At 39.5% G+C, this 16,077-nt stretch overlaps 2 protein-coding genes across 18 annotated transcripts in view; one reads left to right on the top strand and one right to left on the bottom strand.

Annotated features, from left to right (window-relative positions):
• On the bottom strand, positions 1-13,894 carry tmem154 (transmembrane protein 154). Of its 10 annotated transcripts, none has more exons than XR_013935349.1 (11): positions 13,186-13,350; positions 12,312-12,413; positions 10,449-10,502; positions 10,314-10,352; positions 9,981-10,157; positions 9,561-9,615; positions 8,510-8,586; positions 7,573-7,615; positions 5,385-5,562; positions 3,807-3,856; positions 1-721 (listed from the first exon to the last, which is right to left on the bottom strand). XR_013935349.1 is itself a non-coding variant. In XM_080463881.1 (10 exons), the coding sequence occupies exons 2-9, from the start codon at positions 13,277-13,279 to the stop codon at positions 7,584-7,586; spliced, it is 630 nt and encodes a 209-aa protein (XP_080320007.1). In that variant the 5' UTR covers positions 13,280-13,338; positions 13,541-13,894; the 3' UTR covers positions 4,564-5,562; positions 7,573-7,583. The 10 variants fall into 10 exon arrangements, 4 of the variants coding, with proteins under 4 accessions (XP_080320007.1, XP_080320005.1, XP_080320006.1 ...); XR_013935351.1 differs by having other exon boundaries at positions 45-721; positions 10,284-10,352; positions 13,186-13,432; XR_013935350.1 differs by lacking the exon at positions 3,807-3,856 and having other exon boundaries at positions 42-721.
• tma16 (translation machinery associated 16 homolog) overlaps positions 12,353-16,077 on the top strand; it is a 6,035-nt gene continuing 2,310 nt past the window's right edge. The window contains exons 1-5 of one of the 8 annotated variants that reach the window (XM_080463883.1): positions 12,353-12,475; positions 14,028-14,133; positions 15,041-15,159; positions 15,255-15,358; positions 15,944-15,981. In XM_080463883.1, coding sequence (XP_080320009.1) covers positions 15,157-15,159; positions 15,255-15,358; positions 15,944-15,981 — 145 coding nt within the window. In that variant the 5' untranslated portion in view covers positions 12,353-12,475; positions 14,028-14,133; positions 15,041-15,156. Of the gene's footprint in view, positions 12,476-13,440; positions 13,618-13,959; positions 14,134-15,040; positions 15,160-15,254; positions 15,359-15,943; positions 15,982-16,077 lie in introns of those variants that run through there. The other 7 variants (XM_080463884.1, XM_080463885.1, XM_080463888.1 and 4 more) reach the window with 7 other exon arrangements.

A 16,077-nucleotide genomic window follows, 5' to 3' on the forward strand; every position in this document is an offset into this window, starting at 1 on the left:
AAAACATCAAAACAACTTTATTTGAATAAAAGTTTTCAATGACAACATTAATCAAAAGTGTTTATTGAAACAAGAAAGACAACTTTGAATGCATTCAACTCAATAAATTAGATTATACTAAGCAGGTAATACAGTTGGTCGTAAAAATGTGTCACATTATTGTAACTGAAAATGTAGCTGGCATCAAAATGAGTGAAGCCACCTGGAACCGTCGCTACCAACAGCTGCAAACTTTCAGGAAATAATATTCTGTTTTCACCTAATAAAAACAAGAATACGAGTGTTTCTGTTGGTGTTTTTTATTTTTTAGGGGGGGGGGGGTGTTGTGATCATAAGAGGACACTCAAAATATATTTGATTAATAAAAAGTTTAAGGGAGAACAAGAACCACTGGAAGTGGGAGACTCCAACTCTAGATTTACACGCCGTGTCAGAAATCACACAGCCTGAAAACCTAGACCTAATTTTTTTTCCTGCATTAAAAAAAAAAAAAGAAAAAAGAAGCTAGCTATTGTGGATTAGTGTGCTTCTGCTGCTGCTCAAGTTAGCCCTGCAGTGCCAGCCATGGTTGGCTTTGGCTCATGGTCATTTTTTGTGCCCTGTATCTGGATCCTCCAGGGAGCGTCTGAAACCCTGAGATATCACTGAGCACCAAGCATGTGATCCCGAGCGGTGTGGAATCGAAGCTGGCATCCGGTCAATGAAAACTGAAAAGCACATCCTGAAAACAAAGGACGACTGTAAATATCCACACTTTGTCACTAAGTAGGGGCTTGAAAGCTGCTGCAGCTGTATGTGCTTCATGGAAACTGCTCCTGTAAAGTGACTCCTCTCAGAAATCGTAGACAAAGTCTGGGTTTTCCTATGGGGAGTGTGGGGGGGGGGTTCTTCTGCTCACCGAGATCAAACATGTGTCTTCATTATACTGCCACAAAAACACAACTGCCGTCATCACATTAGTTCTTATTCTATTTAGTTCAACAATATTCCAGAATTTAATCCATCTGGAAACTGTTGCACGTTTTCATCACAGTTTCAGGATTTGATGTGGAGTCATGGGAATTTCATTTCAGGTCTCTCTTTGTGGATTGCTTCATTTACTGTTTTAGAGGTCTAAGAAGGCACATATACATCATCCCAATGGAAATTAGTTTCAGCTGTGTTTAGTGATTGTTTCCTGAGATCTCTGAAAGGGCTTGAACCCTCAGGTTGGGAAACACAGCTCTAAAAGCCATATGCTGATAGATTTTCTTTTTCTCTCCATCTGGATTCTGTTTCTGGGAAATGTGTGTGTGTGTGTGGGGGGGGGGGGGGGGGGGGGGGGTATGCTGTAGCAGTCATTTGTGCTGCTTATATCTTGTTCTTCTGCCCTGGAAACATTTTGAAATGATGTCACAAAATGCTGGTATTTGTCTCTAAGATCCTACCAAGTGTAACCTTTAATTAATAAAATGCTAATTATGCTCACAGTCCCTCAGTTCCCATATAAAACAACAAAAAAAAAAAACCAGGACATCTGTGTCCTCAGCAGCGATTAAAACCCTGCTGATGTGTCTGATGTTGTCTAAATGGTGCTACAGACAATCTTATACAAGAAAAGGAAGAAGCGTTTTATTTGGTTTAAACCATCTATCACGACTCTAAAGGGCCAAACTCCGAGTGTTGTGAAGTTGAGGCTTCTGTAATGACACAAACACACACAAAGATGCCCTGGTGTATTCTGTGTTTTCCACTCAAAGATTGCCCAAGGAGGGCTGAATGTGATGATTGCGACAGACGGACGATGCTTTGTAACATCACGGCTCTCGAAGGCAAACAAACACGGATGCTGGTGCGACTGTGAAATGGAGCTGATGGAGTGTGACAGGCAGCAACAGTTCCTGCTGGGGAGGCAGTGATTCAGTCAACAAAGCCTGGAAAATTCACAGAGACGGGCCACTGAAAATATGATGTTATAAATGTGTCCTCGAAGGGATTAGATCACATTTCTGCTCACCGTGACTGACATGGCTTTAATCACAGTTATATACACACCTGTCCTCCCCCGTACTGGCAAACATACCCAATCTTGTGAGATTCCTTTGCCACGGGGCGAGGTTAAAATCAAAATTTCTCAAGTTAGAGTCTCAGTCTTTCTCAGTCAAGGCATTACTCATTACATAGTGTTTCCCAAAGTCATATTTGGGGAGCAGCTGTGCCGTGTTATTTGCATGTAAACCAGTTTATCCATAATCTGATACTGCAGTCATATGCAGGAGTTGACGCCTGCTGCTGCAACGCAAGTACATCCATCTAGACATGTTTACCAAGTAAAAGAGCTTCCTCACTTCGTCAAAGGCTCATTCATGAATTGTTATCTTTCAGAACTGAGGTTTGAAGCGACTAACAAACGGACAGATACTGAGAATTTTTGCGGGAAGTCACAGGGATTAAAGGGTTGAAGTTGTAAAGGCGGTGGACACTGGAAATAAGCTTTTTAATTGTTTACTGAGTGTACCTATCGGGATAGCTTCTCTAATGCTTCATTTCCCACCGGTCATTATGAACATGTCATGTCCCGTTGGTCACATTCCTCTCTTCGACTCTTGTTTCTTCACAGCAGTTATAAAACTATTCAGCTCAATCCTCAGAAGTTTCAGTGCTTCAAAATAAGAGCATGCTATCGTGGTTTATCACATGGTGCAACATTTATTTATCTATCCCGTGTTAAATTATTAACATAATAACCCTCCACTTTCTGTTCACATTATTTTCAGGTTGCTGATTTTTCAGGGAAGTGGCGCGTCACAAGTTGACCAATCGGATTACAGGAGTAGAGTACAAGACAAGACAGGGAAGTATGAATTCCTCATTCCTGCAGTCAGCGGTTAGGTTTCTACATTTCAGTCTGCTTGATGAGGCCCTGAAGAGTCTGTATCTGTCTCTCTTTCCGGAGGACATGTGAGCCGACATGGATTTATATGAGGAATGTTTTCTTTATGATTCTAAGTCAATTCCTATTTGTGACAAACTGCGATAACAAGTTTCATAAGTCTAAAATGTGAGACGCAGTTAGTTCCCCAATGACTATTCTTGACCATAACCTTGGTAAATCCTCATATTTATTAGGGTTTAAAGAGGAAATTCTGTAAATTTTCGAGAATGGGGATGATTTGAACGGATCTAAAACAAACCTCAACAATAATAAAAGCAAACAGCTGAAAATAGTTATTATTAGAGCAAGAAAAACACAAGAAATATATATTTTCAGTGAAATAAAATCAAGGTGGAGGGAAACAATTGGGACAATCCAGGTTAAAGTATGTCTTCTCAAAAAGTATAAAAAAAAATTATATATTTAAAAAAAAAAAAGAAAAACCCAGATGAAAAGATTAAAGTAATAATTCTGATTCAGCCAGATTTATTTCCTCAGGCAGGTTGTTTCAGAGCTTATCCAAACCTAGTTTGAAGTCTGCAATAAACAAACAATCCCGGCCCGAGGATTTCAAATGCTGAACAGGCTGAAGGATGAGAAATAATGCAGGCCATGAAGAGATTTCACACAATTAGGAAGATTCTTAGATTGTTAAATCAATAAATGTATAGATAATTATTGCATATTTATTTTCTCAGGCAGCATCATTTGAACCAAAGTGCCCGTTCAATGACTCCAAAATGTGAGTGAAAGTCAAAGTGAAGAGGAAGGATTTGTCCTGTTGTGATCACAGAGACTAATGGTCTGTGTGAGATAAACACGTTAAAAAGATTGTTTTTGTTTCCATTGGTATTAGATGCTGATTTAGAAAATGTCCGGGTGGAGAACTCACTGGAGTTGTTGGTGCACGATGCAGTGACTGTAAGAGTCCATGTGTAAAATCTAACAGGAGAGAGAAAAAAGAAAAAAAGAAGAGTGAAAAAGAGCAGGAAATACAGCAAGAGACTTCTTTCTCATTTGTATTCATTGGTTTGCATGAATTGTCTGTGCCTGCTCCCTCAGACCTTCCTCAGTATGAATCTCATCAGCTCTTCTCAGGTGCCCGTCAGACGGGCTGAACTCGGAGAGGAAAGCGCACGAGGCCTATCGGCGCGACGCGGCAGACGTAAGTGCTGAGACTGAGTGTGTAGAAACTAAATGACATGTGGTTTCCTGCTTTATATGTGCCTGAATGTTAAGCTTTCATTAATCTGAAAAGATAAGGGCGGACAGAATTTCACATCTTTCAGCGGCATTGGAAAGTCAAACAAGCTCAAAGTTGTTGGATGCAATTTTGAATACAAGTGAATGTAATGAGAAAATAGCAGCTACAAATGGAGGCCTCGGTTTCTGAACGTCACAATGATGAAATTATTCATATTTTCCTCTAGAAATGTTTAACTTACCCTAGTACACCTTTTCCATAATGCACTTGATCATTCATGCACATGAACAATATTTGTCTTTATACTAAAAGTTTTTTTATGATAACATTATACTGGTCCGACACTCAATGTCAAATATTACTGAAGTAAAATATACCAGGTATCAATAATAGCATCAACTACTAACCAATAGTTGAGGTTATTTCAGTGAAAATCCATAGCAATCAAGCTTTTGTGAGGTTTTATTTCAGGAAAGTTTATTCAAAGCTTCATGAAAGAAAATATCCAGGGACTCATAGAATTTATCTACAAATGGCATTCTGCAAAAAAGATTTTTTTTTTTATTTGTGTGTACTGTTTTCGCATATTTACACTGCAAGATGCTGCACAATACTGACTGATACAAGAAAAGAAACTCACATTTAGATCAGTGTTACGACTGCTTAGATTCAACACTTTCAAGGCAAAACTGGAGACAAAACGTGATGCACGTCTGTGAACATAAAGTATTCAGTCAGAGAGCTACTGTCTGTGCTGAGATGAGAATCTCAGAGAGCATTTTTTTTGTTTTGTTTTGTTTGAAGGGAAAGATAATAATTTATCAAAAGCCTCAGAAAAAGAAGCCTCATGATTTCGGGCCCTGAGATTTAAAATGAAAACACTTTCTCTATAAATCCTAAGCTGCTCAGCACAGGCATATAAAAAGTAGCGGCTTTCTCTGTCATGCATGCCTGCAATCTTCTGTAGGATATTTCTCCATTAAACCTGCAGCTGGAGGGAGTCACACAGTGTAATACAACAAAGAGGCTTTCAGCTGAGGAGGAACTGTGAGCAGGATATTGGCCTAATAGACTCTAAGTTGACCACATGCTCTGCAACAGTCAGAATCAGCAGGCTCACCTTTACATTCATAAAGAGACATAAAATACTGCACATGTGCCTCCTATTACTGCTTAGCTTAAAGACAAAAAAAAAAAAAAGACAAAAAAGAATTACATTAATCACACAACAATGACCCGTGTCCAACGAAAAGATGTGATATTTACCAGGGCTGCATCAGGAGGTTCTATTGTGGATTGTTGTTGTAACTGTGTTCCTGTGTGAACTGTTCTTATAGTTGTGCTTGTGGTATTGTTCAGAGAATGTTCAGAACATTGGACGAGGCACGTGCACTGTTGACGTTGTGTCCTTGCATATCAGGGAGTCGTTTTCATTTCGTTTAACCTGCAGAAAGGAATCATTGAAGAGAGGGGGGGGGGGGCAGTGTCAGAGACAAACAGTCAAGCTGGATGGTTTCCAACATGATTTGATGATTCAAGCGCAGCACAGCTGAGCGTCACAACAAAAAAGAAGCATTTTACAGTTATTTCCAGCAGATTGGTTTAGACGAAAGGTTTGAATTATAGCCGCATTCAGCAAGCCGCATCCCTGTTTTTCTTTATCCTGTCTACACAAAGGCATACCCAGTCAGTCTATATACACACGGAGCTGTATAGTCTACCTACAGTCTACAGGACACATGTTTTTTTTCCACGCAGAGTCATGGAAGACTCACCAGGGACATAACAAACGTACGACTCGTCCACTAAAACTAACCACAACACAACCTACACTTTCGCCCTTTTCCTTTGAGATGGGATTGAAGAAAAGAGAGTTTCCAAACTGTTCATTCCAAACGTCTTTTCAGAAAGTTTACAAAGTGAAGGTACGAGACATTGAAAACTCTCCTGGTTATTTGGGGGATGTTGCTCACTACTTATAAATAGGAGTTTAGTGTTTGGTGACGAACCTGTGTGCTTTTCAGAGTTTTACTGTCTTCAGCTCTTTGTTTGGGCGTTTGTGGTCTCAGAATGTCCTGTTTCGTCAGCTTTGCTTCCAGCTGCAGCAGACAGCTGGAGAAGTAACATTAGCCTGGCAACGAGCTGGTGATTATAGCTGAGCATTTAGCAGCTAAAAATATATATGTTTTCCCACTCAGGAGTTCACCTAGAGCAGGGGCAGCCAAGATAGTGTCAATGGGCAACTGGGAGCCTGTGAGAAACACACAAGGTATTTTATTTTGTTTTTTCTTAAGTAAAATGAGCATTGGCTCTGCATTGATATGAAAAAACTAAAACAAAGATACTTCAGCCCTATGTCTGCTGGATATGTGAATACCTATCAAGAATTCTTTGCTATATTATTGGACCACTTTTTTACTTTAAAACAGCAAACTTTTCCCTTTTTTCCCCCCGAGAGTTACTCAGCCATGCTTGAACATATGATATACTTCAAAAATGTTCCTTCAAAGCAGGATAAATAACATCCCAGATGCTTTCTTTCCTTAAAGAAAGCCCTTGTTGTGAAGAAGTGGCTGCAGAGCTTCGCAGGTCCGACCCACAGAGCACAGCTGCTCCAGCTGGTGGCATCACATTGTGCAACCGCAGCAGCCGTAACATCACATTTACTTCTGTTTTCAGATCTCTTGGGTAAGCGAATGTGTACAGAGTGTCTCCCTGTTGAATTTAAGCGCCCTTTTCGCCCTCGCACAGCTTTAGAAATAAAACCCTGAGAAAAAGTAGCGTGTAAATGGCATTGGTCAACAGTTAGTCAACAGCGGACCTTAACCTGGTCTTTCAAGGCCTTTCAGCCAAAAAAAAAAAAAAAAAAAAGGGAGAGGGACTATTTCAGGGTGAAGTTGCATCACACTTCCATGCATGCCTGTTGTAATCACAAACAGATGTTAGGAGTGTTTGTGCTTGCAGACAGCACCATGTGTCATGATGAAAGGGTCACAGTTCATCAGTCACAGCCATACTGAATCCAGCTGGTGCATCACAACAAACAGATGGCAGAACACACAAAAAAAAAGAATTACTTTGAAAACTCAGCTTATTGCCCAAGTCGGCCTGCGTTGTTTTTGGTACTATTGAGTAACGAGCTGGGAGTAAATTGTGAATTTTGTGAGACTTGTCATGTATGCCATAAAAGAATCAATATTCAGAACTATTTCTCTGACAGCGATGTATTTATGACCATGTTGCATTAAAACCTGCAGGAACATGTCACTAGAAGTTGTTCAACCAGTGACACGGTGACTCTTCCCATGCAGTCGTCATCAACATTGCCAAGCAAGCTCTCATAATGGAGCTCGGATACGGATTCATCCACATATCCCACATGTGTGTCATGATATGAAATATAGAAGTCTGCATGTATTCTTTGACTGAAGAGTGTAAGAAAAATGTTGCTCACCATAAATACAGCTATGCATGGTTACAGTCGTCAGCGGTTACACCTAAAAAGCAATAATGAAAAAAAAAAAAGGTATCACATTAGTCCAAATTTCACTATTCCTATAGGTCTGGTTATTAATGTCAAAGAGTAGCTGTAAAAGAACTCAAACTTTCTGCAAAGGAGAGGAGAGCGATTCAGGCATAAAATCAGACAGAAGCGTTGGAAACTCTGTTAGGGCAGCAGCGACCTCTGCTGGATAATCTCTAACAATTCATCTTAACGTGAGAAATGTTCCCTGAAACGTCTCACTTGAGTAAATGAGGGTTCACAAGAGAGGGAAACTTGCTTCATTTAAATGAACTTCGGTCTGACTGATTTATTTTCTGTGAGGCTGATATTTATGTGAACTGAAAGGGGGGGGGGGGGGTGTCTTAAAGCCAAAGGATGCCACATAAAAGAGCAATATACACAGTTTAAAAACAAATTTTCACATGGTTTCTCCACAGCAAATCCTTGCAACTTGCATCATAGTTTTTTTTGCATCATGTCTTTCATGCAGTCAAGAGGGAATCAAAGCCACGTCCCCCACATGCAGAGTCACAACTTGATCAGATGTGTTACAAGGAAGGATCATAAATGGCACAATGCAGACAAATATACATCAATATGTTTTAAGAAAAAGCGTAAAATTAGCACAAAACTGTCATTGACTGACTGAATTGATTGTCAATTAAATAGAATTTTTTTAATATATGTTTTTTAAAAGTACAAAACACAAAATTTGGCCAACATTTTCTACTTTGCATGAGACAAAAGGCATCCAGAAGTGATAGCTCAGTTTTTACAGACATTTCTAATTATCTGGTACATTTCTGACAGACCTCTGAGGCACCTCGAGCTATCTTCCCCTCATCCCTCCCTCCTTTCTCATCATTGTTTTGGTGCAGAAACCTACTGTCTTTTTTCATCCATTGATCCAGCTCTTCCATCTCCAGCTCCAACACAGAGGGCACATCTTCTTCAAACATTGGCCTGGAAAAATACAGAAGTGATGCAAACTGAATGTTCATGCTTCATACTAACTAAAAAAAAACTTTAATGTTCACTCGTGTACACTTATATAAATGTATGTGACTAACATGTGGACCAGATTTTTTTTTTGCTGCTGTACTAACCCACAACATCTAAACCTGCCACTTGCTGTCCACACAACACAACACAACACAACACAACACAACACAACACAACACAAAACAACACAAGACGGAACGAAGAAAATGTAAACTTCAATGGAAAATCAACATTGACGGACTGTGATCAATGAGAGAAGGTGAAACAATACAAATCGAAAAAGATATGGGACCCTTACGATTGTGTTATTCAATTCTCCATGCAGCTCTTTTTGTCCCTGTAATTGTTTGAAGTGCTTTATAGATTTGACTGGATTTGAAAGATCAAACATGCATGATACTGTTTTTTTGATTCTTTGAAACTGTGCCTATTTTTAAGGCTTTCTATATGGAAGCGATTTACCCTTTTAGCCTCACATTTTGGGGAATCTCTGTTTGTGTGTGCGACTACCGTCCACAATGTGGCAAGTAGATTGGGTTTGTGTGTTTGTGTGTCGGGTTTGTTTTTGGAGCATGTCGAATTGAAAGGCTGTCGTGGTGTCGCTGTGTTTTATGTGACGTGTAAAATTTCTACATCTTTTACAAGATTGGTGATAGTTTTATGCCGTTTGTGGCAGAGCTTTTCATCCCATATTATTTTTAAGGGGTTTAAAGATAAGAGCCTCCAAATGGATTATTTTGAATGATTAAATAGACAATCGTACATTGAGAGTAAATTCTTACACAGCAACCGCCAGTAAGAGGAGATCAATGTCATTTTATAGGATCATCAATAATTAAGTTAAGTGGATGGATGGATGGATGGATGGATGGATGGATGGATGGATGGATGGATGGATGGATGGATGGATGGATGGATGGATGAGCAACACTCACATTGGCACCTTCTCTGTGCTGGATCCATCCAAATATGGATCATCTTTAACGAGCTCTAAAAGAGGAGAAAAGACGATCATACAGTGATTAAAGATGTTTAAAGTCTTAAAGATGTGATTTGAGACAATTTTGCACCAAATATGTTGAGCTGGTTTCACTCAAGAGCAAAAAGACTTGGGTTTGCAAGGCTTTTTGTTTTTTAAAAATTTTTGGGATGATTCTCAGTCATTCATGTCATGGGATATAAATACAAGCATCACGAAGGAAAGAGAACCTGTTTTACTTTTGTGAGGCTCCAAGATATATATGTAAAAAAAAAAAAAAAAAACTTTGCAAAGCTATTGAACACCAAAGAGATCAGTGTTTTTTTTTTTGTTTGTTTTTTAACAAGGAAAAATCAATATTTTCTCTCAAACATACCGTGAGTTCTGGCTTTTTGTTTCCACCTGCGGTTCACAAAAATACCACAGACTATCATGGCGATAAAAAGGATCACCAGCACCACCGGGACCAGGATAATGATGAGACTCAGGCTCGGGTCCTCATGTGGTTCAGATGTTACACCGTCGGGATGCTCTGTGCTCGATGGAGTGGTATCTGCAGAGGCAAACATCAGTCAGCAACCCGAGTCTTCATTCAGCCCAATTACTGCTGCGGGAGTTGATTCTGACATCAACAGAGGAAGATCCTCACTGTGGTATGACCGCAGTTGGTCTGACATACCGTAATATTCAAAGCTGCGGCCCATTTTACCTTCATCTCCAGAGCCAGGATTCTCTACTTCCACAGGACCTGGATACAAACAGAAATCAATGATCTCATTATGATGTTTTCTCTTCATTATGAAAAGACACCAATTTACATTAAGATATCAAATTATTGATTTACCAAGGTCTGAATTATCTGGGGCGGAGGGGTCCGGTGCAGGACTGGTATCTGTCACTGAAATCACATGACAGAGAGTTAGACTTATAGTGACCAAGTGTAAAAGCAGCGAAGCTGAATGTGTGCGTGTTTTCCACACTGCTGAGACTTGTTGCCAAAGACGCCACATCCTGACATGATCGTCGACATGATCTAGTTCTGACAAACAATAAAGTGCAATGACAGTTTAGCAACTTCTGGTGAAGAAACCCTGAAAGACTTTTCTTTTGAATGATCTCGATAATGTCACCATAGTAGTTGAGTAAGATTATTCAGATGTAACTTTTAGCCTCAACATTTTAAAGACTTAAAAAAAAACTTTGACGCCGATGGCACCAAAAACAAATTTAAACTGTGAGTATTTAATTTTTTTTTTTTACGGTAAAACAAAGACAAAGATGATAAAATAATTCTTCCTAAAAACCAACCATGAAGTGCAAATATTAAAGTGCTTACTTTACTCAGTAGTCTGACATAGGTAAAGTGCCATTATCATATATATATTTTAAAGTGCATGATTGTCCCAATGATCACAAGTTTGGTTGTTGATCAGTCAAATCTTGTTCTGTTTTTTAAAACCGACAAAGGCGGAGCTTTCTCGGGTAACTGGAGATATAGTATTCCAGTTTCTGCAACCTTTAACAGATAAGGTATTCTGGGTAAATGTAATTTCACAATCCCCGTGGTGGCTGACCTGGTATTCGTGAGACTGTTGTTTGTGTGAGGCCATCCCAATTTCACGGATTTGTATATTAGACAGACACTTTTAAATCAACTAAAAGCCTAACGAAAAAAATACATTGACTCACTGCTACCACCGAGTGCTCAACATTTCTCATACTGTCCCTCTAACCAAGCAGTAACTTTTGCCATAAAACCACATTTTCACGAGGATGATTTATTTCAAACATGTAGATCAGAATCTTTTTTTTTTTTTTTACATATTTAAGTATGTACATATACACACATTTACAAACACAGCTCGTGTATAAATGTATCCCTACAGCTATAGTGTATATAAACTCACTCATACCACACATGCAAAAAATACTTGTAATGTCTGATTAAGCTTATTTAATCCTATTCCTTCTTTTATATCCATATTTACAATTTCATATGTTCCTGCACCTATAAAACCTCATTCATTCATATGTGTTAGGCATATATAGATTATATACTTATACTATAGTTAGAATTTCAACCCCCCCCCCCCCAACCTTTTCTGTTAATAAAGAACTTTTGTAGGTTTTCTTGCAGAACTTTGTTTCTGGCTTTGTACATTCGCTCTGCTGTCTGAAATTCCAGCAGTTCTGTATTTTTTTAGTTTGGCAGAAGATTTATAGAAAGTGGTTTATTGTGATCCTGATAGTCATGAATCATTCTAATGGTTCCTACCTGACGCGTGCATAACTGCCAGAGTGAGGTCCTGTAGGTGTTGCCCCACACCTCCACGCAGTAATTCATATATTACCTCTTAAATTAATGTTATTCGGTGTTGGGTTGAAGACAAGACCAAACATGCACACGCCCGTGCACGCTCAGGCTCACACACTAATAAAAAAGTATATTTTTGCAGCATATTCTTGTTGTCTAATTCTATTGTTTATCTGATTTACTGTTAAATATATTCTTATCACTGTTATTTTTACAAAATGTCTTTTAAAATTTTACTTTGAACTTCTGAAAACTTTCAATAAGAATCACACGAAAAGAGTCTCAGCAGGAACTAATCAGTCTGAAAGTCAAACCGTGTGAAGGCCCAATTAAATGTTAAAGCACAAGGGAACATGGTGGATTATTATTGCATTGTTTTCGCTCCCATCCCACCTGGTGTTGTCGTGTCACCGTCTCCTGGTTCTGCGTCCGCTTCCTCTTCTGGTGTGTCAACTTCTTGATGTGTGTTCTCCTCTTCCTCATCTTGACAAACCACTACAAACAAACGCCTGCCGTCAAGTTCACGCCGTTGAATAATGAAAGGCTGAAATGCACAGGTAGGACTGCACGAGATCCTCGTTCTTCACGCAGAAGTGTTTAAAAGAGAAACGCCGCTGAGTCAGACTGCACAAGGAACTGGAGACTTCCGTTTGAATGATTTCAAACTGTTGCAACAAAAATCAAAACTGTTGCCAAATGTTCTCGATGGCCGGACAGGAATAGGTAGAGACGTTGAGCAACTTCTTCCTGACAGAACTTTGCGAAAACATATTTTTGAAATGATATATACATGTCTTAAAAAGGACAACGTGAGTTTTAAATGATGATGTGCAAATTTGTGACTCTTTTTTTTTTAAGTTACCAAAGGCATCATAGCCTGAGGAAAACATAAAACAAACTCTGAAACACAGAAAGGACGAAGTTTCAGGAGATATAAAAAAATAAAAGGCACAAATCTGACAGAAAAACATCTTCCACAATAACAAGAACAACATCTGAAGACTGTGGCTCCCTAAATGGCAGCAGTCCGATTTTCTTTTTCTTTTAACTTGCAATAAAAGCAACACAAGTTCTTTAATCTTCACAGAATCAAAAGTCAATTTTTCTGGTTTCGGCCATGAAGTAACACTGAAAAACCACAAAGCCAGAAATGTTTTCTGAAGCGTGGAAGGGAAAGCGGGGAGGAGAGAAGAAAGTGAAGGGTGCTGTTTTGTTTCAACCCCGCGAGGAACAAAAAAAACTAAACCCAGAGTGTGATGAGTCTTACCTGACTCAGTCAGGGTGGTCAGCAGCAGCAGCAGCACCAGCAGGGGGGTCGTCAGCCGAGGGCCTCTCATTCTACCCGGCCAAGAGGCAGACATGGTGCCATAGTGTGCCCGCTTCCACCAGTACCGTCACACCATCACACTTCCTGATCTGACTTAACACGTTAAATAGAAGGAAAAGGAAGAAAAAAACAGAGAGAGAGAGAGAGAGAGAGAGAGAGAGAGAGAGAGACTCACCCTCACACACACAAACACACACACACACCCTCACACTCAGATAACTCACTCGGATGTGATGCAATCAGCCGTGTGCTTGTAGCCACAAGTCTGACGGCTCTTCAGCTGCAGTGCACTCACATTCTTGTTGGGCAGGTATGGGGCTCTTCACATTGAGGCAGAAGGAAGGAAAAGCAGCTTGTCTGCGTCCACTGAGGGTCAGCTGCTGCTGTGTCTCCTGAGGAAATGTGTCTTCATGCTGTTTGTAAACTGCAGACCTGTAACATTGTTGTTATATTTAGGATTTGCTCTACCCTCTTTACCCTTTTCTTTCCCAATCTACCTTCTCTGTCCCTTTCTCTCTCTCTTTCCTTCTCTATTTATCCTTCTCTAGACTATTTATACTCTATTTCTTTCTACAACTCTCTTAATGTCTTTGACGTGTCTACCTTCTCTACCCTTTATTCTTCTCTCCATTCATGTCTACTTTCTCTCGCCCCCTCCACCCTGCAGGGATCGATCCCTATTGTGGCTTTTCTGCTCCGCCCTTGCCTGAAACTGGCACGTGTAGGAGTCTAATCCCAAAGCAAAGGTGTTGTCTTTCTGATACTCTCCATGTACTTTGTAGGCACTTTACAGAGAAGGAAATAGCGTTTGAAAGGCTGCGTCCCAAACCACGTGAGGCTTCAGGGTGTCCCTGCTGTGTAGAAGACTGACTGGTGCAGAACAGGTTGGTGCCGTTGTGATTCAAACCCATTTTGACCGACTTTCTGTTATACCCAGATACCCTACAAATACTTCATACAAAGACATAAATCTTGTAATAGGACCACTCCAAGCATAACAATGTGTGTTTTGTGTTTGAGGACACGAGGATTTCCCCTCAATTTACTGTTTTAGCATATCAAATTACATTCACTCGATGTGTGTAATGATTTTGGTCACATTGCAAAAGAATGAAGTGATTATTTTGGGAAGTTTCTTGTTTGTATTTTGTGTAGTCCTGCAGACTGCATAGAGATCAACGTATTGCCTGAGTCAATAGGACTGCCTTACATTTTAGTTCATTGCATACCTTACAGGAGTTAAAAATATATTTTTTAATTTCTGTCATATTCTGTAACTAATGATCTGGGAAGTACAAATCGTTCAATTGGTAACTGGTCAGATTACTGAAATGTCAAGACTGGCCCCAGAGAGAGAGAGAGAGAGAGAGAGAGAGAGAGAGAGAGAGAGAGAGAGAGAGAGAGAGAGAGAGAGAGAGCATTCAGACACAAAGCAATTCACAATGCTATCTATTATTGTTTTTTTTTTTTTTTGAAAACCTGAGTAAATTATAGTGTTTTAAGGATTTACTTACAAGAAGTGAATGAGTGTGTCAGCAGTCCTCGTCCGTTCAGGAACGTTGTTTTATAGGTGTGGAGAGTGCGTAGTAACTAAAGTAACTTTTTATATAGATAATTAATAGCCTAAATAACTAATTAATTATGTCCACAGTGTATTACACTTGTTGACGTGCTTCAATGCGTTGTGGTTTCCAAGCAGCTATACCTGCATGAGAAAATGTAAATTATACTCATGGTACTATGTGCAAATTGGAAAGCAAAATCTTTTTTTTGTGTGTTTGTTTGTTTTTGTGAGAGAACACAAGGCAGGAACACATCTTCGAGTCTCGACGGCTCACCCGGTCGCAATTTAGCGACGGACCACTTCCTGTTGTCACCAGCGGTGCCCCTCACGTGTTTGGAGAGTTAAAGATGGTAAAATATTTAGATCAGCGAGTTTTAAAGAATAGTGAACACAAATACTGATGCCGGGTGATTTAGTTGAGTGATGTTGTTGGTGTGTTTTTCAGCCGAAGTCCCAGAAAGGAGGAGCGAAGGAGAAAGTGGTTCATCCGTACAGCAGGAAAGCAGCTTATCTGGCCCGAGAGGAGATCAGACTGAGGAAGAAGGAGAGGTGGGGAACAGCGAGTGAAATGATGTGAAATAGAAGGAGTGTGGTCGTTTTGGAGAAGCTACAGCACAGCTCGCCATCAACAGAGAAATTCAGCTTCACGTATTGCCTTACAGATGAATGGCAAAACTGATAGGACCCAGTAACTGTGAAGAAGAGAACAGTAAACAAGAGAAGGATTCTAAACATCTTAGGCATTAAAAGCAAGATTTGACATTATAAGGATAAAGATGAGGTCAACGTTAATTTAAAAAAGAATTAGAATCAACAACGTTGGTTTAATTCAATAAAGACCGTGTAAAGTTAGATTTTCTTATATGAAGCTGCCAACTAGATCTTGATTTATTTAAATTTATGAGGTTTTCCTTCATCTAAGGTCAGTCATTTTATGTTGAAGTATGACTGCAAGGGAAAGAAGACATCACAAGTCTGACCCCTTATTATGTTTTTAAATGAAAGTGTGTGTTCACATAGCCACTGGATTGTGAAAGTCCACCTGAAGATCGATAATATAGTATAGTGCAAAGAACAACCAAGCGTTATCTTGACTATTCAATCAAAATATATCAAATGTTTTCTCTGTTGCAGGCAGAAGACTGAAAAGGCAACTAAACTGAGTAACATTGGTGAGTTAAAATAACAGATATTTTAGAGAGGTATGGAAACAGTTTGGTTTCTTTGTTGTTTATTCAGTACTCTCATTTTTGTTTTTCAAATTAAAG

This window comes from Lipophrys pholis (genome assembly GCF_963383615.2).
Source record: "Lipophrys pholis genome assembly, chromosome: 5".
Classification (NCBI taxonomy): domain Eukaryota; kingdom Metazoa; phylum Chordata; class Actinopteri; order Blenniiformes; family Blenniidae; genus Lipophrys; species Lipophrys pholis.

Excerpts from the sequence above, each read along its gene's own strand:
- tmem154 (XM_080463879.1), bottom strand. The coding sequence starts at position 13,279 with ATGTCTGCCTCTTGGCCGGGTAGAATGAGAGGCCCTCGGCTGACGACC. Across the intron at positions 12,414-13,185 it reads GACCACCCTGACTGAGTCAG|TGGTTTGTCAAGATGAGGAA; the intron begins GTAAGACTCATC and ends GTTTGTTTGTAG. Across the intron at positions 9,616-9,980 it reads ACAAAAAGCCAGAACTCACG|AGCTCGTTAAAGATGATCCA; the intron begins GTATGTTTGAGA and ends CTCCTCTTTTAG.